The sequence below is a fragment of the Mirounga angustirostris genome, unplaced genomic scaffold (genome assembly GCF_029215605.1).
Source record: "Mirounga angustirostris isolate CCGP_5_RB_7025 unplaced genomic scaffold, mMirAng1.0.hap1 SCAF_1, whole genome shotgun sequence".
NCBI lineage: Eukaryota > Metazoa > Chordata > Mammalia > Carnivora > Phocidae > Mirounga > Mirounga angustirostris.
Window position 1 is genome coordinate 1,752,971 of NW_026991709.1, and position 27,941 is coordinate 1,780,911.

The following is a 27,941-nucleotide window of genomic DNA, read 5'->3' on the forward strand; positions in this document are numbered from 1 at the left end:
TTGGAACAGGAAGCGCCGTGCCCTCAGCATCGGGGCTCACTGGCCCATCGGCTCGCCTGGGCAGCAGCTCCACCGGATACCAACGGAGCTGCCGCCCCCTCCCTGCCCGGCCAGGACACCCACCGAGGTCGCCAGGGCATCAGCGGGGTGAGTGGACAGGGGCTCCTCTGTGTCCAGGCTTGTTTTCTAGCGGGAACAGGTGGGCCCTGCGGCTCTTCACCCGGGAGTGGCCCAGCCCTGGAGAGGGCCCGGCAGCCCTGGTCCCCGTTACCCGCCCTGGGCTTGTCCGCTCCAGGCCCCCTTTGACCAAGATCCAGCAAGGGGGAGTGCTGTGCCCACCGCGGGCAGGGCCACGCAGAGCAGTGTGAGCGTCTGCAACGGGGGGCAGGACCCAGCGTGGCAGGAGGACGGGGCATGGGCTCAGGCCTTGGCCACGGGGTCTAGGGTCTCTGGACAAGCCCCAGACACTTACTGAGCCCCCGACGTGGGGGCCGTGAGGCCCTGCAGAGCCCGCAGGAGGCCGGGGGGCAGGCAAGACCCTCCCGGAGGGGCCAGAGTGCGTGGAGCCAGGGCCGTACGGGGAGTCTGGGGGCCCCAGCCCGCCTTCCTCTTCCTGTTTGAGACCCCGTCCTCTCCATGCTCTCCAAGGTTGGCTGTGGTGGTCTGTCCTCCCACAGAGTGTGTGTGTGTGAGTGTGTGTGCAGGTGTGAGAGGATACACGTACTGTGTGTAAGCGTGTGATGTGAGACTGTGTGTGAGCATGTGTGCACGGAGCTGTAAGCATGTTCACTGAAGTATCTGAGTAGGTGAGGTGCGCAGCTGAGCGTTCTGTGTGAGCTTTGTGTAGGTGTGCAGGTGTGTGTGCGCGTGCATTCTGCTGCTGCTGGGTCCACCTCCCAGACTCTCAGAGGGTCGGCAGGCCTAATGCTGTGAAGGTGTCACGTGACAGCTGGGTTTTAGGGGACAGATGTTAGGTACGTGACTAAACGTCCCACAGCCAGTCTCCTGGGAGTGGGGGGTCAGGACCCCGGGGTCCCCCTGGATTCCAGCCAACACTGCACACCCCGCCCCGTCCCCTGGTCTCACGTCCTCCTGGCGCCCTGTCCTCTTCCCCCGACCCAGGGCTGGGATCCTGCCCTGCTGTCCCCAGCTGGGCTCTCCACACCTGCTGGAGGTGGAGGGCACCTGGGACCCCGAGTGGACGAGGAGGAGGGGCAGCCAGGGGTGAGGGTGGAGCTCGCCCCGTGGTCCTCGCGGAAGGTTCTGGTGTCAGTGGCCGAGCCCTCGCTCAGTTCCGCATCCTGTGCAGGCACAGGGCTTCCCTCTGTGGACGCCTGCCATCCAGGTAACCGCGGGCTGGGCTGGCTGCGAGTGGCCCAGGCAGGGCTCCTGTGAGGGTGGGGGACCAGTTCTGCCCGGTGTCGCTGCAATGGGGCTCACGCCTGCTTCTCCGCAGAGCCGGTAGGTGGATCCCTGAGCGAGGAGCAGAGGCGCCTGTGTGCAAGCATGGGGAGGGGGCTCAGGATGGCCGCTGGGCTTCGCCCTGGGAAGGGAGTCTGTGAGGCCATCTCCCGAAGGCTCGGCCTTGGGCCCTCACGAAATCTGGGTGCAACACAGGGGCGCAGGCCCAGGGCAAATACGGGCATTGCCTAGAGATTTCGTGAGGGACGGAGCGCTGAGACCAGCAAGGACCTTGCAGACTGTCCTGCGGAGGGCGCTGCCTGCTCTCTGGGGATGGGAGGGACCTGTCTGCAGCCGGGAGGAAGCTCCCCCTACAACAGGGGGCGACCCATAGCTCAAACTCCCCCTGACTCTGTAATCAAATACGTGATTGCCCCCTTCCCTGGGGGGTCGGGCAGCCAGCAGACCCTGGCTTCCACGGGAGCCCCTGGCGCGGGTCCCCCGCTCAGCACAGACATCCCCGGGCCACCGCCCAGGCAGAAACGTAGGCCCCTGGGGGACATTCGCTTTTACTTTTTTCCAGGAAACCTGAGTTGCCCTAACAGGCGCTCCCACACTTTCTCTGCTGGGGGGCCCCCTGGGAGGGCCTCCCAAGTGGGAGAAATATTTTCCAGCCGGACAGCTGGGCAGGCGGCCGCATCGGCTGCGTAGACGGAGCGGGCAGCCAGCCAGAGACGCCGCACCAGCCGCTGTGACGACCCTCCCGTCCCGCCCCCCGCCGGGGCATCTGCCTCTGTTCCAGACTTCTAACACCTCCCTGCCACGCAATGACCCCTGCCCTTTTGCATTACAGTTACTACATGTCCTCTGTTTTATGCAGATTCGTTCTTTTAGAGTCCATCTGTCTTGACATTTTCTTCCTTAGTTTTTACGCTTCAGTTTTCCCGATTTGGAGATACACATTCTTCCGGCTCTTTCATCATCCTGTTTCCCCACACGGAGTCTACGTGGGTCTCCGGTGTGAAGGGGCCCCTTCCTGGGGAACCCCCACTTCTGCTCGTCCCCTTTGAAGGCTGGGGCGCAGCCCACTCACAGTCTCTGACTCAGCCACGGCCACGCTGCCCGGCCCCCCACGATCGCACAGCCGCCCTCTAGGCGGCTTTTCCCAAAGCTGCTTGACCATCCTCAGACCAACTCTGTTGCCTTTTTCAAGGGAACAGGTTCTGATGTGTTTGTCGATTTTAGCTTTTTTGTTTGTTTTCCAACTCACGATGGGCACCCTTCTCTGCGTGTTTCCTGCCTCCCTCACCAAAGCTTTCCTGCTCTTTCCGCCACTTCTGAATCTGTGTGCCGTCCGGTCCCCTCTGTCCTTGTCCACGGCCAGGGCCCACAGGGCATCGGCTTCACGTCCCCATCGCAGACACATGCTTTTCCCTGCAAATACAATGTGGACTCCTCTTTGGCTCACGAGATATTCCTTTTCTAATGAATACGTGGGAGAATCTCATTGTGTTCCCTGCGGTCACAAACTGTGGTCTGCTCTCAGACTCCACACCGTGGACAGGTCCCTCAAACACTTGTGGGGCTGGGTTCAGAGGACACGCAGGTCTCGCCTCCTCCGGCCTCTGCCCCTTCTGTCCCCTGGGTCTGTCCAGAGCCTCCGAGCTCTGAGCACGCTGGTTCCAGCCTCCCTGCGGCATGCAGCTTCTGTCCAATTCTGGGTGTTTTTGTAGGAACCAGAAGCTCCACATTTTGTCTTCTGGTTTAAAAAGGCTGATGCCTAGTTCAGATCCATTGTAGACATTGGCTTTTTTTTTTTTTCCATGAAAATGCTTTGAGTCCTGCAGCTACTGGAGTGAGTACAGAAGGGGTCCCCTGCCTCCCATCTTTTTCCTTTCTTTTTCAATTTCAGAGGTTCTGAAATTCAGTGATTAACCACTTGCATACAACACCCAGTGCTCATCACATCACATGCCCTCCTTCGTGCCCATCACCCACTTACCCCAACCCCCCACCTGCCTCCCTGCTCTGCCCCCAATCTTTGAACTTTGCCACCTGCGCCTCCCCCACCCCACCCCTGTCACCCGATTTGGGGCGTGCCTCTTGTAAGCCTCGGTGGGTGGATTGGTTCTTTGACCCCACCAGCCTGCAGGTGCAATGAGCCCTTGGGATCGAGAGTGGCCTGGTCTGAGGGTTTGCACTTTTGCAAAACCTTCTTCTTTTGATGTGATGTGAGCTGATGGCCAAGAAAGAATTCTTGAGACGTTTTCCATGCAAAAAGGTGTGTTTATGAAAGCACGGGGATGGGACCGTAGGCAGAAGAGCCGCACTGGGATTGTGAGGAGCTGTTGGTTATAAACTTTTACAGTGGGGGCGTAGAGATAAAGGAAGTTTCTAAAGGGATTTTCATAAAAGACTTAGAGGATCCTGGAGGTCAGGCTATTGGAAGCTGGGGCTGCTTCTTGTCTCCAGCAAAGCATGAGCATCCATGTAGTTGTGAGTTCCTGTCTCAGCTGTTTGTCCCTGTTTGTCCCCCGGCTGCCTGCCAGGTAGTAAGATTTCATTTTATCTGCATTTCTTTTGTCTTTGTTCCCTTCCTCGTCTTTGACAGGAAGCCTGATCTGACATCAGCTTGCTGTCCTGACTCAGATGCTGTGCCCTCCCTCTGCCTACTGCCCCATGTGTTTTCTAATGTTTCCGCTTTTTCTTGTCTTTTACCAAATATGGGGTGTGTGTGTGTGAGATTTGGAAGGAATGTGTTACATTGTTCTTCTAAGACTCCCTCCGCTCAGAGAACCTGGCTGCTCAGAGCTTTCTCCTTCTGCAGGTGACCCTGGTTCACTGCATTCATTTGGGGGCGCTTGGGGCTGGGGCGGGGAGAGCGCCAGGCCCGGGTTGCGGGGGTCTCCAGGAAGCCACCCTGTGGGGGACTCCCAGACCCACGACTTCCCGCAGTTGCCCTCAGGTTGCACTAGCATCCCCTTGGCGGGCAGGGGTGTGCGAGGGTGACTGTCGCAAAGTCCTCATAGCCGATGGCCTTGGGTTTCTCAAGCACCTTGGCCTGTGAGGGGCCCGCCCTTCTCTCGGGGGAAGTGAGGCCGAAGGGCCCGTGGTGGAGCGGGGTACCATCCCTCAGGTGGCAGGGCGGCGGGGAGTGCCCGAGCCCCACAGGCTGGGCCAGGGACCAGCCGAACCCTGGAGCTTGCGCTCCTTCCCTTCCTCCCTTTCCTCCTCCTCCTCCTCCCCTTCCTCCTCCTCCCTTTCCTCCTCCTCCCCTTCCTCCTCCTCCCTTTCCTCCTCCTCCCCTTCCCCCTCGCCTTCCTCCTCCTCCTCCTCCTCTTCCTCCTCCTCCCCCTCCCCCTTCCTCCTCCTCCCCTTCCTCCTCCCCCTCCCCTTCCTCCTCCTCCCCTTCCTCCTCCTCCCCCCTTCCTCCTCCTCCCCTTCCTCCTCCTCCCCCCTTCCTCCTCCTCCTCCCCTTCCTCCTCCTCCCCCCTTCCTCCTCCTCCTCCCCTTCCTCCTCCTCCCCCCCCTTCCTCCTCCTCCTCCCCTTCCCCCTCCCCTTCCTCCTCCTCCTCCCCTTCCTCCTCCTCCTCCCCTTCCTCCTCCTCCCCCTCCTCCCTCTCCTCCTCCTCCCCTTCCTCCTCCTCCTCCCCTTCCTCCTCCTCCCCTTCCTCCTCCTCCCCCCTTCCTCCTCCTCCCCCCTTCCTCCTCCTCCTCCCCTTCCTCCTCCTCCCCCCTTCCTCCTCCTCCTCCCCTTCCTCCTCCTCCCCCCTTCCTCCTCCTCCTCCCCTTCCCCCTCCTCCCCCCTTCCTCCTCCTCCTCCCCTTCCCCCTCCCCTTCCTCCTCCTCCTCCCCTTCCTCCTCCTCCTCCCCTTCCTCCTCCTCCCCCTCCTCCCTCTCCTCCTCCTCCCCTTCCTCCTCCTCCTCCCCTTCCTCCTCCTCCCCCTTCCTCCTCCTCCCCCTTCCTCCTCCTCCTCCCCTTCCTCCTCCTCCCCCCTTCCTCCTCCTCCTCCCCTTCCTCCTCCTCCCCCCTTCCTCCTCCTCCTCCCCTTCCCCCTCCCCTTCCTCCTCCTCCTCCCCTTCCTCCTCCTCCTCCCCTTCCTCCTCCTCCCCCTCCTCCCTCTCCTCCTCCTCCCCTTCCTCCTCCTCCTCCCCCTTCCTCCTCCTCTTCTTCCTCCTCCTCCTCCTCCCCCTCCTCCTTCTCCTCCTCACCGAGCTCCATCCTCCCTCTGAGCTCCCAGAGCTGCACGTGTCCAGGCATCCTGCCCCCAGAGGCTGAGGGACCCGCGGGCTGGGGTGCAGCTGTCCCTGTGGCAGCCGTCCCCGTGGCGGCCCGGTGCTCCAGTGGGCAAGGAGCACTTGAGGAGAGGGCAGCTCCCCACCCCGCCCAGCTTCCTAAGGTCAGGGTCAGGACCTCGCAGCCTGTGGGTTGTCTTGCCATCAGTGAGGCTCTCTCCCTCTCTGTGGGAGGGGTATGCCAGCCAAATTGGCACCCAGGCCACATCCTGCTGCTGCTCGGGACCTCAGTTTTCCCACACCCATGGAGCTTACATGCTGGCTGTTGGGAATGTTTGGGGGCCCGGTCCGTGGCCACAGGAGAGTGAGTGGGGCTGCCCCTGCCCTGGGGCCGTGGTACCAGCTCACCCTGCCGGAGCTCGCGCATGACTGGGGTGCTTGGGGAGGGCGCTCCCACCCTCTACTTGAGCAGCCTTGGGGTGGGGTGGGGGTCCCCAGAGGCCGAATGTGCCCATGGCAGTGGCCGGGTGGGCCCGGGGTTGGTGGGGACCCTCGAGGCAGCACGGCCAGCTGTGGAACTTTGCAGGGACCCAGATCGAAGCAGGGGCTGGCCACGGCCGGCCTTGGCCTGAGCCCCACGCCTCTGGCTGGGAGACACAGACTGGGCCTGGCGTGAAACCCAAGCTGCCTCCCAGGCCCATCCGCCCGCTGCTCTGACCCAGGAAGCCACTGTGCTACATGGCTTCTGCTTTTGACCCTGAAAGGGAAGGACGGACTGTTCCGTTGTGACATTTCTGGGTCCTGATTATAATCTTGGTGGGGACCAGGGAGCAGGAGGGTCAGGGAGCTTGAGGCTGGGCAGGCCTTTGAAACACAGGACCCCCCTCGAGCCCCTGGCCGGCTCTCCCTCACCCAGAGCCCCCCCCTGGTGCAGAGGCAGGTGTTACAGGAGAGCAAGGGGGGGCCCACTTAGAGGCCACACCGGGAGCCCCACGGGCCGAGGCGGGGACCACACAGGGATACCCTCCCAGCCCCCCACCACTAGGCCGCGTGCTGGGTGGCGAGCCCCAGGAGCCCCAGAGGCCTGCCGCGGGGAGAGGAGCTGGCATTCCCGTCACGTTCTGGGTGGGCCCTATCGATCTCTGTTTCTGATCGAACAGGCCCCTTCCTCCCTGTCACCCGATTCTGGCTTCTCTGCCCCTTGTCTGCTCTCTTGGCCAAGTAGAAAGACCACAGCCGGCTGCAGAGTTGTGAGATGGGGGGAAGGGGGGCGGGGGGGGCGGGGGGGCCACCCGGAGGGGCGTTCCTGCTTTGGGCCCAGCCCGGGTCTGGCAGCCCCCGACTCGGGCACTCTCAGGGGTGGGCGATGTTGTCCATGCTGACCACTGCCCAGCAGGCCACGGGTCAGAAGGCGCCCCGTCTGCCCTGAGGACCCAGAACAAGACCTTGAATGCCAGGCCTCCCCCAACGACCTTGCCTCTGGGGGGCGACAGGCCCCGTCCACGCCTTACCTCAGGTGCTGAGTTTTTAAGGACAAACAGAATCACGGTCACCTAGAGCTGTGGCCTCGGGCAAGGCAGACGCGGACTCTGTACACTCGCTCGCCCTCCTGCAGGGGCGTCTGAGCAGGTGGCTGGCTCGGGCCTGGTGCCCGGGAGGCGCTCCGGCTACTTCGCAGCCTGGTCCTGGTTCTGCAGCCACCAGGAGGCCTGGGCCGAGCGAGGCTCCGCTCGGAGCTCAGCTATCAGTTCCCGTGGGACTCAGGCGTGACCCGGAGCGTGCAGCACCACATGTGATGTGTGTGATGTGCACGTGGTGGGCATCTGCACGTGTGCCTCCCGCCCGTCCTTGGAGGCCCCTGGGCCCACGCCACACCACCCAAGCTGTCGCGGGGAAGGCCCCGGCTGGGCTCGGCCCAGTGCTCCCCAGCCGGGGCGGCGGGGACGGGGCCCTCCCAGCTCTGCGCCTGTAGGCCAGCCAGCCCCGGTGTCTGGGGTCAAGGCCCTGTCCCTGACCCCTTCCCTCTGCAGGACATGCTGCGCCAGCGCGCCCTGCTGCTCTCGCTGGGGGGTCTGCTCTGCCTCTGGTCAGGTGAGTTCTCTGCATCCTGGGTCGGAAAGAAAGGGGCCCGCCCCCAGGCTCCCTCCCGGGCTGAGCTCCAGGGGCCGCTTCAGAAGGACTGTGCCACTGGGAGCAAGTCCCAGCCTGCGGCCTCAGTGTCCCCACACTCTGCAGTGTCCCCACACTCCTGGAGGCATGGCCCATGAAGCCTGCCTTCCGCCCTCCCTTCCTGGCCCTCCTGCCGACCCTCCTTCTCCCCCACACCCCACCCGTTTTGGGCTCTCCTGCCCCCGCCCCATTGCGGCAGCCTGAGCACCTGCGGCTCCGTGGGCTCTGTCGGTGGACCCGCGGGCAGGCACCGCTCACAGGCCGCGTCCTCTTGCCCCCAGCCTTCTGCCAGGAGTGCACCAAGTACAAAGTCAGCACCTGCCGGGACTGTGTGGAGTCGGGCCCTGGCTGCGCCTGGTGCCAGAAGCTGGTAAGAGCCACCATGCCCCGCGTGGCCACCAAGGGGCCTCGCGCCTGGGCTGCCGTCCCCGTGCCCGACCCCCGGGTTGGGCATCCTCGCTCTGCTTCTGGAACTGCTGGCACCCAGGGGCGCCACCACTCTGTTTCCCCAGACCCTGACCACACCCTCCTCCCCCGGGACCCCCCAGACCCCGACCATGCCCTCCTCCCCCCGGGACGCCCCCAGACCCCGACCATGGCCTCCTCCCCTCAGGACCCCCCGCCCCAGATCCTGACCACGCCCTCCTGCCCTGGGGGTCCCTTAGGTTTTGACGTTGCATGCATGCACACGCATTATTATTTTTTCTCAAGCATTTGAGAGTAGACTGCAGACCTGAAGCCCCTTCATCCTTAATACGTCCCACCTCCTTCTCAAGCGCAAGGCATCCCCCCAGAGACCCACAGTGCGCTCTTCCAAGACAGGACAGCTGCCAGGGCGCGGGATCACATCTGCACGCCCTACGCAAATATTTCCAGCGGTCCCAGGGATGCCTTTGGCAGCGTTTGCCTCGGGCTGTGGATGACCCAGGATCCGTTCTGCCCACGGCGGTCCTGTCCCTTTAGTCTCCCGGAGCCGTGACAGAGAACCCCCTCTGCTCCGTCTTGCACATCCTTGACATTGATGAGTGCAGAGCAGCAACCATGTCGAAGGCCCGGCGCTCCCTCTGCTCCGGTCCAGGGCCTGAGTTTGAGCAGGAGCCCTGCACCGGGCTCACGCCGTCACCACGTCCCAGCACGGGTCCCCGGCTAGCTTGGACCACTCAGCTGAGGTGGCATCAGGAGGCTTCCCCACCAGGATACCAGTATTTACTCTGCGGTGAATCAGTAACTTGTGGGGAGATGCGCCGGGGCCAGGAGACCTTCCCTTCCCGTCAGGCCCACACCCCTCACGGGAGCACCCCGGGTGCTTCGTGCCTGAGTCGCTCAGTACCGCGAGGGCTGCAGAGGGGTGGCGTCCAGGTCATAAACTCCTGTAAGGGCTTCTAATGTAAGGAGGAGTTTGTCCTTCTCCTCCTGTCTCTCTCTCATCCACGTGGACCCATAGAGTTTTAGAGTTTTATTTTATTCAGTAGCTTATAATGTATCCCTGTCATTTTTTTTTTTTAAAGATTTTATTTATTTATTCATGAGAGACAGAGAGAGAGAGAGACAGAGGCAGAGGGAGAAGCAGGCTCCCCGCGGAGCAGGGAGCCCGATGCGGGACTCGATCCAGGGACTCCAGGATCATGACCTGAGCCGAAGGCAGTCGCTTAACCGACTGAGCCACCCAGGCGCCCCTATCCCTGTCATTTTGAGGCTCAAATAGTTCCAGATTGGGCCGCTGGGAGCCCCCTCCCCAGGCTCTGTGTCCCACTGGCACGCCCCTCATCATTTTTTTGTTTTTGCTTTTTATTTTTGAGCGCTTTCTTCCTCTAGAATAAGATGCCCCAGGCCCAGACCTACGTCCTGGCCCCAAGCGTGGAATGTTTCTCTGGAAGTTCCTGGTTCCCTTTCAGGAGAAGCCGGGCTCCTGACATCCGCAACACATTTCCTCATTTTCTCGTTCCCTCGATGCTCTGACAGGAGCTTCTGAGGCCAGCCCACAAGCAGCCTACGGAGAAGTGGGGTGTGGGGTGTGGTCTCTCCCCTTGGATGCGATGTGGCCACAGCCCGGGGGCTGAAATGTCCCCCAGCGGGTTGGAGCTCCTCAGCCCCTCAGTGAGCTTATTCGATTTGTTGGACATGCAGTGAGGCTGGTAGCTTCCACGCGGATTACATGGGAAGCTTTTCTCAGTTCCTGGGGAGTTCACTTGATTTCTCAAGTTCTTAAGCATTGACAGAGCTCCAAGGGGAAGTGCCAGCCCTCCCCGCCCCGCTATGGCCGCCCTGTGGTCACAGGCCCTGCCGCAGGCAGCCAGCCCCACACCGCTGCCTTACCCTTCCCGAGTCCCCTTCCCTGAAAGGAAGCAGAGAGAGGTATCGTGTTCTGTAGCGCGCCCTTCCTTGGCCTAGCGCGAGGACCCATGGAATGGGGGCCCTGCTCCTGCCCCGTTTATGGGGGCAAAGTGGGCATGAGGACACTACCCTGAACCCAGGACCCCCACGCTCCTCTCCGAACAGCGAGGGGCTTGGCCCAGAGTCCCAGCCTGTGTGCCAGGGCTCCAGGGGTCCCACGTGCTTTCTCTCGGGAGGGCGCCCCCACCGAAGCTTCTGCATGGCCACCCCCGGCCAGGTGCCCCAGCAGGCTGCTCCTGGCCCTGGGGCTGCTGAGCGACCCCAGGGGCCAGCCTGAGGCTAGAGACATGGGTCCTTCAGTCATCTCTGCTGCCAGAGGCCATGGGGGGCAAGCCCCTTGTTCCCAGACTGGCGTGATCTAGGAGCCTCCTGGAGAGGCCGTCAGAAGGCAGGTGTCTTCCTAGCTGCCCAGCCTCCCACCCACCCCCACCCCCACCCCCGCGAGGACATCTGTTTTGAATCCCAGGTGCAAATGAGGAGGGGCAGCCTCCTTAAATGACCCTGAGGGTCACTCTTGTGCAGCACCCACAGTGTGGCCCCCACATTTTCTCTGCCCTCCTCCTGACCCCTGACCCCTCCCCCCTCAGAACTTCACTGGGCTAGGGGAGCCGGACTCGGTTCGCTGTGACACCCGGAAGCAGCTATTGTTGAAGGGATGTGCGGCTGACGACATCATGGACCCCAGGAGCCTGGCTGAGACCCAGGAGGACAAGAAGGACGGCCAGCAGCAGCTGTCCCCACAGAAAGTGACGCTCTACCTGAGACCAGGTAGGCTCGGCCTCAGCTGGGGGTGAGCCAGCATGTGTGTGTCGGTCACTCTGGGTGCCAGGGCCAACTGGTGGCACAAATGTCCACGTGACCAGATCAGACGGCAGGTAGGCGAGCCCCAAGGACTGTTAGAAACCTCAAGAGCAGCGTCTGAGCTCCCCTGTGGGCCTCTCCCCTCTGCCTGCAGGAGGATGCCCCCATACCCGGTATCTGCGGCTACGTGCTTCTGCTCTGTGTCCTTTCCAAATGGGAGAGGGAACCATCTGGAAAACACTGTTCTATCCCACTGTCAGAATGCCAGGTGCTCTTGGCAGAGTAAAGGCTCTGATAAGTCCTGCAGCCAAGGAACCTGAGCGACTGTTTAAATCAGTGTTGCTCAAACTGATTTGACCACAGAACCCTGCCAGTGCTCCAACAAGTGGCCTTCGGGAAGGCGGACATGGTGAAGGAACAGGACCTTGTGGACAGGCCAGGGCAGGGCTGGGGAGCTGCCTGCCCTGTAACACCACCCCCAAGATGGCAGGCAGCCCAGCAGGGAGTGGGAGGCACAGACAGACAGACAGTCCAGTCAGCCCCTCCCCCGGTCATTCACGCTCCCGTCACACGTTTGCTGAGCAGCTGCTGTGGGCCAGGCAGCGCCCTGGGGCTGGGACCCAGGCCGCACCAGGATGGGGGGGAGGGGCTGGTGCGGGGACGGAGCAGGCTTGCCCTGGCTGCCAGGTGCACCTCCCTCTCAGCAGTGCTCGGCAGCAGAAGTGTGTCCGAACGTTCTTTCTGGGAATGTGTGTTCCCTACTGCAACTCCAGTCTAGCTGGGTGCCCTGGGACTCGTCCACAGGCCTCGGGGGGAAGGGGCCGTTGTGAGCGTTTCGGGACCTGTGGAGGACACGCAGGTGCCCCCTAGACGCCCTGACTCTCCCCCGTCTCTGCCGGCAGGTCAGGCGGCTGCCTTCAACGTGACCTTCCGGCGGGCCAAGGGTTACCCCATCGACCTGTACTACCTGATGGACCTCTCCTACTCCATGCTGGACGACCTCATCAACGTCAAGAAGCTGGGCGGTGACCTGCTCCGGGCCCTCAACGAAATCACTGAGTCCGGCCGCATCGGTGAGGCGCCCCCCCGCCCCGTCCCAGCCAGCCCCGCTGCTCACACGCCTCCCCACAGCCACGCAGCGCAGGGCACTGGGGGGCTCTGCCAGGGCCCCCCCGGCCCCCCTTGGGCCACTCCTGGGGGCTGGCTCCCCGGACACTGTCACGCCGTGCAGCCCTCCACTTCCTCTGTTTATGCAAAGTTAAAGACCACCATAGTATGACACACGCGAGGCACACCGAGTGCCGGCGGGGCCTGGGCGCCTGACACGCACCCGCCCGTGTTCCCGTGCAAGTCTGGGGCAAAGGGGACACCCGCCTTTCATCTCTGCCCCCCCAGCCATTGTCTCTGCGCGCAGGCCGCACGCCCGACGTGCACACGCTCGTGCTCGCACACATGTGCGCCATCACACTCACGCACGTGGGCGCGCGCAGACCCCCCCACGCGCCGTCGTGTTTTCTCGCCTGCCCTGGTTCGCAGCAGGGAAACTGAGGCTCGCGGGTGGGCCCACAGCCTCACGCCGCCTCGGCCTCCCCCTCGCCCACTCATCCTGCCTGCCCCTCAGGCTTCGGGTCGTTCGTGGACAAGACGGTGCTCCCCTTCGTCAACACGCACCCCGAGAAGCTGAAGAACCCGTGCCCCAACAAGGAGAAGGAGTGCCAGCCCCCGTTCGCCTTCAGACACGTGCTGAAGCTCACCAACAACTCCAACCAGTTCCAGACAGAGGTCGGGAAGCAGCTGATTTCCGGAAACCTGGACGCCCCCGAGGGCGGGCTGGACGCCATGATGCAGGTCGCCGCGTGCCTGGTGAGGTCCTGCCCCAGCCCCGGCCCCCAGCCTTCCCCAAACCTCCCTCCTGCAGCCGCAGAGCCACCCTCACTGGCCGGCCCCGCCCGCAGAGGGCCCCATGGGCCCGGGTTTCCGGACAGCCGGGGGGCCTGCCAAGCACCCACACACTTCGCCAGGGGCCTGTGACCCTGGGCAACTCTGTTGAGGCCTCAATCTAATAAAGATCTTGTAAGGCTAGGCCGCGGAGCAGTGTGATGCTGGCCACTCCTGACCAGTGTCACCATCTGCCGCTGGCTCGCCCCTCCCCCCCCCCCCCCCCCCCCCCGGAAGGAGGCATCCCCACCAGGCGTCCCCATGTCTGTCTGTGCCGGCCCTCGCCCCAGCAGCCCTCCCCCTGCCTCCCCGCCCACCCTGGTGGCCCTGCCCTCCCCCTGCCTCCCCGCCCACCCTGGTGGTCCTGCCCGGTTCCGTCCCACCTGCAGTATCTATGCTGTTATGGTACCGACCACACCGTGGCTTTTTTTTTTTTTTCTAAGATTTTATTTATTTGAGAGAGAGAGAGAGAGAGCACAAGCAGGGGGAGCAGCAGAGGGGGAGAATCCCAAGCAGACTCCCCCTGAGCGCAGAGCCTGACGTGGGGCTCGATCTCACGACCCTGAGACCATGACCTGAGCCGAAACGGAGTCAGATGCTCAAGTGACCGAGCCACCCAGGAGCCCCTTTTTTTGTTTTTAATATTATTTATTTTTATTTTTATTATTTTTTATGACACCGTTTTAAACCTTCACAAACCAGATTCCAATCTGCCAGCATCTCTGTGGGCCCCCAGGCCCGTGGACCGACCGCCTTTCTATTTTTGTGTGATGCTGTGCTTTATGACACGCATGTCGCGAGCCTCCCCGGCCACCCGTGTCCCTTTGTGAGTCCTTCAGTTTCTCTCATCTTTCGTGTCTACCATGTTTTCATGTTGTGACACACATTTCTGTATTTCTTTCTGTTTGGGGGGCTACCTCCTTAGGATTAGTCCCTGGTCTGATTGGCCCCAGAGGGTGTTCGTACAGCCCCCCAGCCACCTGGCCGTGTGCGTGGGCATTTCTCAAGCAGACCACGGTGCTAGAATCCGGGCCGGACGGGGGACCCCGAGTCCCGCGGCTGGTCTCGGCTGGGGTCCGGCCTCGGCGTCCTCCTGCTCCCCGGGAGAGCCAGGAGTGGGGCACAAGCCCGGCACCGGCCTCCAGGCTACCCCACCACCCTCTGCCCACTGGGGAAACTGAGGCCCGTCACCCTGCCATCTTCCCAGGAGGAAATCGGCTGGCGCAACGTCACTCGGCTGCTGGTGTTTGCCACAGACGACGGCTTCCACTTCGCGGGTGACGGGAAGCTGGGTGCCATCCTGACCCCCAATGACGGCCGCTGCCACCTGGAGGGCAACCTATACAAGCGCAGCAATGAATTCGTGCGTGGCCCTCCCGTGTCCCCATGTCCTCGGAGGGTCCGACAGCCCAGGGCCCTCCTGTGTCCCCGTGTCCTCGGAGGGCCCGACAGCACAGTGGGCCCTCCCGTGTCCCCATGTCCTCGGAGGGCCCAACAGCCCAGGGGGCCCTCCCGTGTCCATGTGTCCCCGTGTCCTCGGAGGGAGCGGGCAGCACAGGGGGCCCTCCTGTGTCGTGTCCTCGGAGGGACCGACAGCCCAGGGGGCCCTCCCGTGTCCCCGTGTCCTCGGAGGGACCGACAGCCCAGGGGGCCCTCCCGTGTCCCCGTGTCCTCGGAGGGCCGGACAGCCCAGGGGGCCCTCCCGTGTCCCCGTGTCCTCGGAGGGACCGACAGCCCAGGGGGCCCTCCCGTGTCCCCGTGTCCTCGGAGGGACTGACAGCACAGTGGGCCCTCCCGTGTCCCCGTGTCCTCGGAGGGACCGACAGCACAGTGGGCCCTCCCGTGTCCATGTGTCCCTGTGTCCTCGGAGGGAGCGGGCAGCACAGGGGGCCCTCCTGTGTCGTGTCCTTGGAGGGACCGACAGCCCAGGGGGCCCTCCCGTGTCCCCGTAGGGCCCGACAGCCCAGGGGGCCCTCCCGTGTCCCCGTGTCCTCGGAGGGCCCGACAGCCCAGGGGGCCCTCCCGTGTCCCCGTGTCCTCGGAGGGACCGACAGCACAGGGGGCCCAGGAGGGAACGCAGGGGCCGGGCTGCGGCGTCAGGGGCTCTGCCCCAGAGGAGCAGGGAGCAGGCGGCACAGGGAGTCCAGGGGGCTGGGGGGAGGTCAGCGTCCTCTGGTCTGGTCCCGTCGCAGGAGCTTGCCTTCGCCTGCTGCGAGCTGACACCGCACCCTGAACTGCTCGGGTGGGGGGGCTGGGCCTCTGGGCCCTGGGTGGCGCAGACGGAGGGCCTGGGGCTCTGTGCCTGACCTCCGCGCCGCCTGACCAGACGTCCCCTCCAGGACTACCCGTCGGTGGGCCAGCTGGCACACAAACTGGCTGAAAACAACATCCAGCCCATCTTTGCGGTGACCAAGAGAATGGTGAAAACCTACGAGGTCGGTGCAGCCGGGGTCCTGGGGGGCGGGGGGGGCGGGGCCGTGGCGGCTGGCGCAGGCTCCCGTACAGCGTGGCGGCGGGCAGGGGGCGGCGGAGGGGCGCTGCAGCCGGTGAGGCCCGGGGCGCGGCGCGGACGCGCGGGCGAGGAGGACGGTCTCTGTGGGCGCATTGTGACGCAGCCGCCGTGTTCCCGTATCTGCTGCGACACAGCGACTCCTGCTGCGGGCCCCGCCCTCGGTTTGTACGCATGCGCATCGCGACATCAGCGCGTCCCTCCCCCGTCGGGTGCGCAGGGTGGGCCGGGCGCGTTCCAGAGGGACGCGCCCCCGGAACGCCCCGCCGGGGCTGTCTCCCCGCCCAGGGAACCAGCTCCCGCACGCTGACCACTCTTCTCCTCTGCTCCGGGAGCCCTGCTCCGTCCTGACCTCCTGACTTCACGGAATGCCTGTTCCTGTTCGGTTCTTCCAGGGCACGGGGAACTTTCTGTCCCTGGTGCCCTCTGTCCGGCACGCGTTTGCGTTTCTGCCTTCCGTGCCCGCGCAGTCTGTGGATGAGCAGGGCGGCCTCCTCTCGGCTCTGGTGCGCTGTGAGAGCACCTGCTGGCCCCCCACCCTCCCCGAGCCCTGCCTTCCGCCGTGGGGGCGCCTGCTGCCGCTTCTGGGGCGGGGGATGCTGGCGGGGGGCCGGCGCCAAGACGGAGACCCGCGGCTCCGACTGTCAGTTTTCCAGACTCCGAAAGGGGACAGGACCCTGCAGGAGATGCAGCGGAGGGGGAGGGGCAGGGGTCCAGGAGAACCCCTGGGGTGGGCACTGGAAGCTTGCCAAACCACAGGGACCGGGGCTCCGCGCCGGGCTGATGGCCGGGTGCACCATCAGGACCCGGCAGGCAGTACTAGGGGGCCCAGCTGGTCCCGGGATTTTGCTGTCGGGGCAGCACGGTGCTGTGATGGAGTAGAAGCAGGAGGTTCGAACTGCAAACCCCCAGGATGGACGATGCCCTAGTGTGTCCGGGCCTTTCTGAGCCTGTTTCCCGACCCTCATTCATGGGGCTCCTGCGTGAGGGGCATCAAGGCGACCCAGAGCCTGTAAGGAGAGCATTTGCTGGACTGTCCTAGGTGCCCCACACTGAGGGGAGAGCAGGTTGGAGGGACAGGACAGGGGAGAGCCCAGCTTCCCAGAGCCACAGGGGGGTCCTGCGCAAGGGGTGGAGGGGAGAGGGCAGTGGAGGCCACCAGGGGTTGGGGGCCGGGCTGTGCCAGGCCTTGTGGGCTCCGTGGACGTACCTGGACTCTATCTGGGGAGTCACGGGGGGGAGCTTTGGGGCAGAGAAGTGGCACAAGCATCAGTTCTGTAAGACACAGCGAGGACTCAGTCTTCCGTGAAAGACAGTGTGAGGGGAGGAGGGGGCGCAGAGGTGTCCTGGAGGCTGGCCCCAGGCCTGTCTGCGTTACGGGCGCTCCAGCCTGCCCATGCGCAGGCGCCACCGGACCCCCGGCCCGCTGGAGCCCAGGGCCCCATTCCTGCTTACCACAGTCGTCACTAAAATTAAATTACATCAACACACTGAAATGCTCACCCCTCACCCCTTCCTGCCGGTGTTGGCACATTTTGAGATTCTTTGCCCTTGGCCGTAGCTGACGTATCCACACGGCCGGGTCGCTCCGTCATGGTGGCGAGGGACAGCTCTCCCAGCAGGTCACGAGCTGGAGGTCGGCCACGGAGGAGTGCTCCCAGCAAGGAAATGGACTGTTCCTGAGCCACTGACCTGGTCTTAACTGAGAGCCATAAGTTATCTGGGGGGGCGGGGAGGGGCAGTCTGGGCCATTTTACGAGCAAGAAGGAACCCTCTGGGGTGTTACAAACCCCAGGGATGCTGTGGCTTCCGTGGCCCCAGGGCTCCAGCTGAGACGGGTCTGGTCTCCTTGCCCAACAGAAACTCACTGAGGTCATCCCCAAGTCAGCGGTTGGGGAGCTGTCAGAGGACTCCAGCAATGTGGTGCAGCTCATCAAGAACGCCTACAACGTGAGTGCCCCTGGCGCTCCACAGGGGTCCCCGGGGCTGGGGGCAGACCCCTGCCCTCCCTGCCGCAGGCCAGCCGAAGGGGGGTCTGCGGAGAGGAGCCCTGCCTCACAGGGCCACCATCAGGCCTTCTGGATTAGCGGATGCTGGCTCTTCCCACGGGGCAGCCGGGTCCTTCCCCGGGGATGGCGTGGTTTGTGCCCTGCCTGACCCTCACCTCTGCCCTCCCTGAAACACGGGCACCCAGCCTCCTCTTAGGCCGCAGTTCTGGTGGCCTCCCCACATGCTGCAGGCTGAGAGCACCCGGGAAGTGCCGGGCCCTCGAATGGAGCTAGAGCTCTGGTGAGGGGTTGTTTGCTCCTTGTGCCCTTGTGGAGCCCGAAACCCCCAAGGCGGGCCCTCCTGTGTCTTCACACCCACGACTGTCACTGCTCACTCGCCTCTGACTCTGTCTCTCTGTCTCTGTCTGTCTCTCTTTCTCTCTGTGTCTCTGTCTCTGTCTCTCTCTTTCTGTCTCTGTCTCTCCCTCTCTGTCTGTCTCTGTTCCTCCCTCTCTCTCTGTCTCCCTCTCTTTGTCCCTCTGTCTCTCTGTGTCTGTCTCTCCCTCTTTGTCTCTGTCTCTCCCTCTGTCTCTTTGTCCCTCTGTCTCTCCCTCTCTGTCTCTGTCTCCCTCCGTCTCTTTGTCCCCCTGTCTCTCTCTGTCTCCCTGTCTCTGTTTTTGTCTGTCTCTGTCTCCCTCTCTGTCTCTGTTGTTGTCTCTCTCTGTCTCCCTCTCTGTGTCTGTCTTTCTGTCTCTGTCTCTCCCTCACCCTCTGTCTCTCTCTCCCTGTCTCTCTCCGTCTCTGTCTCCATCTCCGTCTGTCTCTCATTCATTTACCCAGTTCCCCCAGCTCCTAGCCCGTGCCTGGTGCTGGGCACGTGGTGGTGGGTGGGACCGGCAGGCCCCCTCCCCATGGCTGTGGCCTGTCCCCGTTGGCCCCTCACTGGCCTGTCCTGGGGGGCCGTGGCATTGGTAGCCCCGCCACTGCCTGCAGGGGTACGGGGCATGCTGCCGCCCCAGCTCTCCGTGGGTGGAGGGAGGGATGAGCAATGAAAAGGCATCGGCGCCATCGGCCAGGAAGGGCCCGAGGACAGTGGGAGGAACCCCTAAACCACGGCCGCTCTTTCCCCCCCAGAAACTCTCCTCCAGGGTCTTTCTGGACCACAACATGGTCCCCAGCACCCTGAAAGTCACCTACAGCTCCTTCTGCAGTAATGGGGTATCGCAGGTGGACCAGCCCAGAGGGGACTGCGACGGCGTCCAGATCAACGACCCGGTGAGACCCCGTCCCAACCTTCCGGAAGGTTCTCTCCCAGGGACAGCTGGGGGTGCACCCAGGCCCACCGCTAGCACAGGGACAAGCGAGGGACAGGGGCCAGCGTCTGCTGCCGATCCAGCTCCTTTCCAAGGCGCCAGACGCTGCTTGTGTAAGGCCGTCTCGCGCGGTAAGGAGAGGATCGGCGGTCAGGCTGAGCACACTGCTCCGCCCCGGGCTCCGCCAGTGTAGACGGAGGGCGGAGCGGAATGGCAGCGCCCCCTGGGGGCAGGTGCTGCGCAGCGCGTCCCAGCGAAGAAGGGAGTACTTTCCACCGTCCGCACATCTGGTTTGCTTTGGTCTGGTTTCCTGAGTTTTGTGTTTTGGGCTTTTGGGGGTTTTTCTTTGAGTGTTTAATTTTATTTATTTATTTTTAAGTGGGTCCACACCCAATGTGGGGCTTGAACTCATGACCCTGAGATCAAGACTCAGACGCTCTCCTGACTGAACCAGCCTGGCGCTCCTATTTTGATTTTTGACAAAGATATTAAAGCATGGGCCACAGGGATGATTAGAAATAGGCGCTGAGTTATTTCCATAATATTTTGATTTTCTTATGACCGTAAAAATTAAATTTTTCCTCTTTCCGGCTGTGAACTAATATTCAGCAAAAATACTTGCTCTTATTGAGGTTTTAGATAGGACATTGGAATTCAATCCTCAACTATGTCACTTGCTAAATGTTGCATATACATGTTTCCTGAGTGACCCACATGGGAATTTATTCAATCTTCTGATGAGTTGATTGCTTCTTACACATTTTTCCTAGTATTTCTGCTCTACCTAAATGTCCCCTGTAGCAATTCATTTAAATGTTCCTAGGGTGTGGCTTGCTTTTGACAAGTCAGTGCTCCCCGAAGCTCTGAGCTGCTGACTTCAGGGGTGCAGGTGGGCGGCAGGAACTCTGCTCTCTCCCACCTGGTTCCCCTGGGGCGTGATCTTCTACCCTTTATTCAGGGTCAGAGCACACTCCATATCCAGAATCTAGGGCTTCCTGCGGGATTCTGGCATCTCAGCATTCCAGACATAAGGAGAAAATCCATGTCCTTTCCCAAGTCACCACGTCTCCTTTCTAATGCACGGATGTTAAAAATATTCTAGAAGCACCCCCCAGTCTAAGGCCAAGCCAGGAGGTGATGGGTGTGGGGAGCAGCATGGCTGGGAAGGCCCCGGTGGGCCTAATGCCCCAACGTTCCTGCACCTCTGACTCTGGGGCTCCAGACGGCCTTCTCTCTTTTTCATGTCCAGTCCCAAGTCCTGGATTAATGCGGAGTGTTCTGTGTTCTTCCAGCCGTCCCCTCCCCACGCTTCCCTGCACTCCCTCCTGGGACCCTTGAGAAAGGCTGCCCACCCCCCCCCGCCCCAGCCGGGCTCCTGGACAAACCTGTGTCCCATCAGGCGAGCAGATGGGACAGAGTGTGGCCCCGCCACCGCCGCCTCGCCTGAGCCCTGCTGTTGTCCGCGACAGATTACCTTCCAGGTGAAGGTCACGGCCACGGAGTGCATCCAGGAGCAGTCCTTCGTCATCCGGGCACTGGGCTTCACGGACACGGTGACGGTGCGAGTCCTCCCTCAGTGTGAGTGCCACTGCCGGGCCGAGAGCCAGGCCCGCGGCCTCTGCGGCGGCAAGGGCTTCCTGGAGTGCGGCATCTGCAGGTGAGCGGGGCGCCAGCAGGGGTTTCAGCCAAGGGCCAGCGGCCTCCGAGAGAGGGCCGGCCTCCCGCGTGCCCCTCGGGCCCTGAGCCCCGCCGCTCCCGCTGCAGGTGTGAGGCCGGCTACATCGGGAAGAGCTGTGAGTGCCAGACGCACGGCCGGAGCAGCCAGGAGCTGGAGGGCAGCTGCCGGCGCGACAACAGCTCCATCCTCTGCTCGGGGCTGGGGGACTGCCTCTGCGGACAGTGTGTGTGCCACACGAGTGACGTGCCCAACAAGAAGATCTTCGGGCGCTACTGCGAGTGTGACAACGTCAACTGCGAGCGCTACGACGGGCGGGTCTGCGGGGGCGAGGGTGAGCACGGAGCGGACGGGGGGACGGGCGGTGTGGACGGACAGGCGGCCCGGGGCGAGCGGGATGCAGACGGAGGGACAGATGGACCCTGGCGGGCAGGTGCGGACAGAGGGCCGGGCAGTGGGGTGGACGGATAGGCGGACCCGGGCGAGCGGGGGTGTGGACGGGGGGACGGGGGGTGGGGTGGACGGACAGGCGGACCCGGGTGAGCGGGGGTGCGGACGGAGGGACGGGGGGGTGGGGTGGATGGACAGGCGGACCCGGGCGAGTGGGGGTGCGGACGGAGGGACAGATGGACCCCGGCGGGCAGGTGCGGACAGAGGGCCGGGCAGTGGGGTGGACGGACAGGCGGACCCGGGCGAGTGGGGGTGCGGACGGAGGGACAGATGGACCCCGGCGGGCAGGTGCGGACAGAGGGCCGGGCAGTGGGGTGGACGGACAGGCGGACCCGGGCGAGCGGGGGTGCGGAAGGAGGGACGGGGGGGTGGGGTGGACGGACAGGTGGACCCGGGCAGGCAGGTGCGGACAGAGGGCCGGGCAGTGGGGTGGACGGACAGGCAGACCCGGGCGAGCGGGGGTGCGGACGGAGGGACGGGGGGGTGGGGTGGACGGACAGGCGGACCCGGGCAGGCAGGTGCGGACAGAGGGCCGGGCAGTGGGGTGGATGGACAGGCAGACCCGGGCGAGCGGGGGTGCGGACGGAGGGACGGGGGGGTGGGGTGGACGGACAGGCGGACCGGGGCAAGCGGGGGTGCGGACGGCGGGATGGGGGGTGGGGTGGATGGACAGGCGGCCCGGGGCGAGCGGGGGTGCGGACGGAGGGACAGACGGACCCTGGCGGGCAGGTGCAGACAGAGGGACGGGGTGGGGTGGGGTGGACGGACAGGCGGACCGGGGCAAGCGGGGGTGTGGACGGGGGGATGGGGGGTGGGGTGGATGGACAGGCGGCCCGGGGCGAGCGGGGGTGCGGACGGAGGGACAGACGGACCTCGGCGGGCAGGTGCGGACAGAGGGCCGGGCAGTGGGGTGGACGGACAGGCGGACCAGGGCGAGCGGGGGTGCGGACGGAGGGACGGGGGGGTGGGGTGGACGGACAGGTGGACCCGGGCGAGCGGGGGTGCGGACGGAGGGACAGACGGACCCCGGCGGGCAGGTGCGGACAGAGGGCCGGGCAGTGGGGTGGAAAGACAGGCGGACCCGGGCGAGCGGGGGCAGGGACGGCCGGACCGCCGGGCGGGGCTGAGTCCCGGCCACCGTCCTGCAGAGCGGGGCAGCTGTGCCTGCGGCAAGTGCTACTGTAAGGAGGGCTTCGAGGGCTCGGCCTGCCAGTGCGAGCGGTCCACCCGGGGCTGCCTGAGCGCCGAGGGCTTCGAGTGCAACGGGCGCGGCCGCTGTCGCTGTAACGTGTGCGAGTGCGATGCGGGCTACCAGCCGCCCCTGTGCCTGGACTGCCTGGGCTGCCCGTCGCCCTGCGGCCGGTACATGTGAGTGCCCCCTCGCCCCCCCCCGCGCTCTTCTCTCGCCCCCCACGCCTCCTCCCCGTGGCCCTCACCCGCCCGTGTCACGGCGGGCCCCGCCGGCCAGGCCCCCGCCCGCCCCCGGGAGCCCCGCTCGGTGCCCACCCCCAGCAGACCTCTCCCACCACCTGGGGCCGAGCTCTCATGTGTGTGCGCTCACGCCCGTGCTCACGCCCACACGCTTGCGCTCACACTCACGCCTGCGCTCACGCCCGTGCTCACACTCACACCCACGATCACGCTCGCGCCCACACCCAGGCTCGCGCCCACGCCCAAGCTCACGCCCGCACTCAGGCCTACGCCCGCGCACACACTCACACCCACGCTCGCGCTCCCACGCATGTTTCTCTGCAGCACCTGCGCCCAGTGTCTCAAGTTTGACCAGAGCCCCTCGGGGAAGAACTGCAGCGTGGAGTGCGGGAACGTGGGCCTGCTGAGCAAACCCCCGGAAAAGGGCCGCAGGTGCAAGGAGCGGGATCTGGAGGGCTGCTGGATCACCTACACCCTGCGGCAGCGGGTCGGCAGGGACAGCTACGACATCCACGTGGACGACACCCGAGGTGAGGCCCGGGAGACCGGGTGTCTCCGCCACCGGCAAGGGTGCCCCTCCTCACTCGGAAGGATGGCCTGGGGGTTAGGCAAGTGTCCACAGCCACGGTCCTGCCCTGGCCCCTCTCCCTGGCTCACATCGTGAACCGTGGGAGGCGGTTCATGGCTTGTTCCCTCCGCGATAGCACTGTTCCGAACCAGGGCACGTTTCTGGGCTGGGTGCCAACCACTGGACAGCTGCCTGGGGCTTGGAGGCATGGGTCCCAAGAGCCGGTCCTTGGAGAGCTGTGTGAGGACCACCGTGGGCTCCGATCTCAGCCCTGGAGGGGGGCCTGGGGCCAGGAGCCCAGGCGGCACGCTTTCCCGAATGCTGCTTGCTGGTCCAGCACTGCGCTCCAGGGCCATACCTGGCCCAGTAGTGGTTGAAGACATGGGGACACCAATCCTGTCCTCATGGGGCTCGCGTTCCAAGGGGGTGGGGACATACTTGGCCAGTACCCGAGACAACGTGAGATTGTGGCCAGAGTCATGAGGTACAAAGATGGCGGCAGGGGTGGGTGGCCCTGAGGTCAGAGGTGGCCCTGAGGTCAGTGGTCAGACGGTCTCTCGGAGGAGGACCGCTGCAGCCAAGACCACAGGATGGGACATCCGTACGGGGGGAACAGAAGGCCGTGGGTCAGAGGCCCTTGGCTCTGGGTTTTCAGGGGGCCCCTGTGAGGCCTGCGAGGCATTTGGGTCTCCCCCCAAACATACCAAGAAGCTGTTAGCAGTTTTCGGAAGAGCGAGGGACACATCGGAGCTGCATTTTCAAAAGCCGAATGCAGAGCCATGAGGGGCTGCTGCAGGACGTGGGCACTGTGGCGTGGAGAGGGACGCGTGTGGAGGTGGCAGGGGCATGGGGGCGGCGTGGACAGAGCCTGCCCTTGAATGGAACATGGGAACGGGACTGGGAGGAGCGGGAGGGAGATCCACAGGCCCCAACAGGTGGTGTGTGTGGGCAGGCCAGTTTTTAGGAGGCACGCTGGGTGGGTGACAGTGACGGACACATGTGGGTGCTGGGACTTTGGGAGCATGGTGGGATGGGTTTCAGGGCTCCGGACAAGTGGCGCCCAGGGGTGTGTGGGGCACACAGACGCTCAGCACCCCCCACCCCCCTTTTCCTGCTCAGAGAGGCTGAGGGCAGGGGAGCATAGGGCTGGGAGGTCCAGCCCTGCAGGTGGATGCAGCAGGCGCGGGCAAGCCATCCACCAGGGCCCTTGCAGGACTGATTCTGCTCCCAGCTCCCCTCCCCATGGTGGGAACCCCAGGAAGGCAGGTGGGGTTCAGGGAGTTCACAGCTTGTGCCTGGGGGCTGTGGATTGCGGCCTGCCAGCATGGAGAGCTTTCGCTGGGTTTCTCTGATGGGCAGATTTGGGGTCCTGTCTGGGTTTGTGCAGCCGTGGCCAAGTTGCTCAAGCTCTCTAGAAAGGCCAGGATGATGGAGGGAGCACAGGGAAACATGGGTGTCTAGGAGCAGGTAAATAAGGGCTCTGTCCCCTGTCCCCCAGCCCTGAAGGAGGAGGTCGGGGCGTTAGGACCCTGCCCTGGTTTCCTCTGGAAGGCTTTCACCAGCTGAGTCCTCATCCCCAAACTCAGCTAAGAGGTGTTGGGGGCCTCAGGCACCATTTCCTGCCTGAAGATTAACTCTCACTCAGCAAGGTTTGGTGATGGGGCCATTGGCTGTCCCAGCTGGTGGTAACCGAGTCAGGAGGCTGCTGTTTGGTCCACTTTCTTTCTGTGTAAACAAGGGGCCTTTATATTTCCCCTGGAACCACGGGGCCTGGCCTTCCTCCGTGGCTGGGGGCTGCAGGCTCCCTCGCGTATCTCTTGCCTTGATGGTGAACGCAGAGGCCGGAAGGCTCTGTCCACCTAAGCACTGGGCAATGACCTGGGGCAGGGCACACAGGGGGCCAGGTGAGCCAGGCAGGGCCTGACACTAATGTGTGTGTGCCTCTTCCTTGCCTCAGAGTGTGTGGGGGGCCCCAAAATCGCCCCCATTGTGGGGGGCACTGTGTCGGGAGTTGTGCTCATCGGCATCCTTCTGCTGGCCATCTGGAAGGCTCTGACCCACCTGAGTGATCTCCGGGAGTACAAGCGATTTGAGAAGGAGAAGCTCAAGTCCCAGTGGAACAATGTGAGTGGCTGTCCCTGGGGGTCGAGATGGTCCCCCCCAACTGGTCCACTCGCCCCCATAGTTCGTCCTCGGAGCTGGGACCCAGGGGAAGGTCACCCCCACTCCTGGCTCTTTCTTTCCCTCCACTGATGAGTTGCATTGCATTTCCCACCAGGATAACCCCCTTTTCAAGAGCGCCACCACGACAGTCATGAACCCGAAGTTTGCTGAGAGTTAGGGCGCTTGGTGAAGACAGCGCTGTCTGAACCAGATGGAAACACCCCCAAATCACATCTCCGCCAGGCTCCTCCAGGGATATGGCTCACAATCCTTGACAATTTCACCCATTAACCGAAAATCCACTGTTGTTTTCTGCTGTTGAAATAATAGGTATGGTCAGGTGACAATATGGACATGTCGGAAGGGACAGCCTCCCCCCTCTGATGTGTCTGACCTTGTGGTAGAGATTTGAAGAAGGAATTGCTTGGGTCTTATGAGGTTAGATGTGTTTTCCTATAAAACTTAGAGTGGCAATCTCATTGTGGCACAAATTTATTTATATTTGAACTTATCAGGGTATAAAAATCACATCCCATTGATGATACTGTTTCCCAATTGTGTGTATAGAAAAAATAAATAAAACTTCAGTCGAGGCTGTGTGTGGAAGCTGGGCTCTGTGCACCCTCGGAGGGTCCGTGTGACCGTGGGCCGTGGCGCGCGCTTCTCTCCTTCCTCACCTGTTGGCCGTGTGTCCGTGGCCCTCTCCACCCCCGCTCCTGCCCCACATCCGAAGCAGCTTTCAGAAGACACAGGGCAGCTTCACAGAAGGGGGCCGTCTGCGGAGCGGGGAAATGGGCATCTCTCCGAGTTTTAAAGTAAGTTTGTTTCCCGCGGGCTGTGTCACGGGTGATCTGGAAGTCACGCTGATCCAGCACCACGCAGCTGTGGGACACAGCCCCGTCTTGTGGCCTTGCAGTACGTGTTGGCGTCCATTGGCCACAACCAGGACATGGGAGTGCCCGCAGTCGGCACAGGTCAGCAGGCTCATGTGGCCAGGGTCTGGGGGGAGCCCGTTGGGGTTGGGGGGGGAGGTCCCGTGGTCCCCAGGGGAAGGGCCACGTTCCAGGCCTGTGCAGCCACACGAGGGTGCGTGCCCGCTCTCAGCTCCAGCGTACGCGGGTACGAGAGGCTGATTCGGTACAGATATCGGGGAGCTTGCTTGTATCTGTAGTCATGACATAAACATAGTTTCAGAGGATATCTGCCCTTACATTATTTCCTTAAAAAAAAAAAATCCCAGCCTAACTCTTGATTTAAAAACAGCCACACAGTGGGGCACCTGGGTGGCTCAGTCAGTTGAGCGTCCTACTCTTGGTTTCCGGTCAGGTGGTGATCTCAGGGTCCTGGGATGGAGCCCCGCGTCGGGCTCCCTGCTCAGCGTGGAGTCTGCTTGAGATTCTTCCCACTCACTCTCCTCCCCCTTGCATGCACATGCTCTCTCCCTCTAATAAATGAATAAATAAAACATTTGAAACAAACGAAAACCCAAGCCACTCATTCAGGAAGCCCCGATGGGCACCATCGCAGTGGAGAAAGGCTGAACAAATCCCTCGCTGTCAGGAGGCACACGGAGGTGCCCCCAGAGCCAGGATCAAGCTATAGCTGTGTGCGGGGCAGGAAGAGCATGTGACGCAGAACCTAGAGTAAGGGTTGGAGACAAAACTGAGGACCTCACCCGTTAACCTTCAGCTGCTGAGAATCCTCGCTGCAGGCTGTTCCTTCTGTGGCGGCACTCTTCCTGTGTCCACCCCCCTCTCTGGCCAAAGGCAACTGTCGTCCTCCTGGGCCACACCCCTTCTCCCTTCCCCAGGCCAGGCCCAACAGCCCACCCCATCCCCGCCACCCTAGAAACCAGAATCACGGGTCCCACTCTGGGACCGGCCCTATTCATACACAGCGTGTCTGAAACGGGATAGCAAAGGCCAGCCATTTACCACACTAGACTCAGGCTTCGTTTGCTCTAACCAAAATGCTAAAACCCCACTGAGCGAAATGGAAGTGCTTTCAGGCTATGTCAGACTGCAGGTCACCCCGTGGTCTCCCGGCCCCATGCATGTGGTGGCCCTGCCCAGTCCGTTGTGACCCTCCCCATCTCACACATGGCCTGCGTGCCCGAGGTCCCTACTCTGGAGCCCATACCCTTGCAGACGCCTGGTCATGTCCAGTCCCTTCCCACCACAGCCCGTCTCCACATGCTCGGGGTAACCTTATTTCCTTTTCCTACACCAGGGCTGTGATTCTCTCATGCTGCCCTGTGCCGCCCCCCACCAAGCCTCCAGCTGGGGCCTCCGCTCTTTCTAAAGGTGAGGAGAGAGGGAGGGTGTCAGAATAACATGGGTGTAAGTCTACAACCAGGCCCCAGTGCCCAGTGATGAGAGAAAACCTCTCTAAAGACCAGATAGACAAGGGGAGCCAGTTTAGATCTCTGTCTAAGTCAGCATGACTGTACATAAACTTTGTTTGAACCAAAAGCCTGACTTATGGCCCCGCTACCCACGCATCATGCACCTGCTTTGTGAATGAGTCAGCTGAAGGAAAACCATCTTGTCCTTGAGATTCCTGCCAATGCCCCTGCTCCCCACATTCCTTTATGATAAAACTCGTGATTCCTGCCAATAGGTTAAGCTATAACCTTTTTTAAAAAAATACTTTTTAAAATTTATTTGACAGAAGAGAGCACAAGCAGGGGGAGTGGCAGAGGGAGAAGCAGGCTCCCCGCTGAGCAGGGAGCAGGACCCTGGGATCATGACCTAAGCCAAAGGCAGACACTTAACTGACTGTGCCACCCAAGCGCCCCGAGCTATAATTGTTTGAGCTTTTACAAGATGTAAAAAAAATACATAATCCTGTAAAAACTACTCATTCTTTGGAGCACTTCCTTCCCTGTGAAGAGCGTGGTTCCCGG

At 62.8% G+C, this 27,941-nt stretch overlaps 1 protein-coding gene across 2 annotated transcripts; it reads left to right on the forward strand.

Moving 5' to 3' along the window:
* On the forward strand, positions 1-25,629 carry ITGB2 (integrin subunit beta 2). 2 transcript variants are annotated; one of them, XM_045902351.3, is made up of 16 exons: positions 1-147; positions 7,668-7,728; positions 8,088-8,176; positions 10,788-10,968; positions 11,904-12,074; positions 12,623-12,864; positions 14,147-14,302; positions 15,279-15,374; positions 17,309-17,398; positions 18,571-18,711; positions 20,219-20,406; positions 20,514-20,758; positions 22,023-22,242; positions 22,630-22,835; positions 24,831-24,997; positions 25,152-25,629. In XM_045902351.3, exons 2-16 carry the CDS (start codon positions 7,671-7,673, stop codon positions 25,212-25,214), a joined length of 2,313 nt encoding a protein of 770 aa, XP_045758307.1. In that variant the 5' UTR covers positions 1-147; positions 7,668-7,670; the 3' UTR covers positions 25,215-25,629. The 2 variants fall into 2 exon arrangements, with proteins under 2 accessions (XP_045758307.1, XP_045758309.1); XM_045902353.3 differs by lacking the exon at positions 1-147 and adding an exon at positions 4,135-4,228.
* Positions 25,630-27,941: the final 2,312 nt, after the last annotated feature.

Bases quoted from the DNA above. Each gene is read 5' to 3' on its own strand.
- ITGB2 (XM_045902351.3), top strand. From the start codon at position 7,671: ATGCTGCGCCAGCGCGCCCTGCTGCTCTCGCTGGGGGGTCTGCTCTGC. The intron at 8,177-10,787 runs GTAAGAGCCACC...CTCCCCCCTCAG, and splicing joins GCGCCTGGTGCCAGAAGCTG to AACTTCACTGGGCTAGGGGA. The intron at 12,865-14,146 runs GTGAGGTCCTGC...CCATCTTCCCAG, and splicing joins TGCAGGTCGCCGCGTGCCTG to GAGGAAATCGGCTGGCGCAA.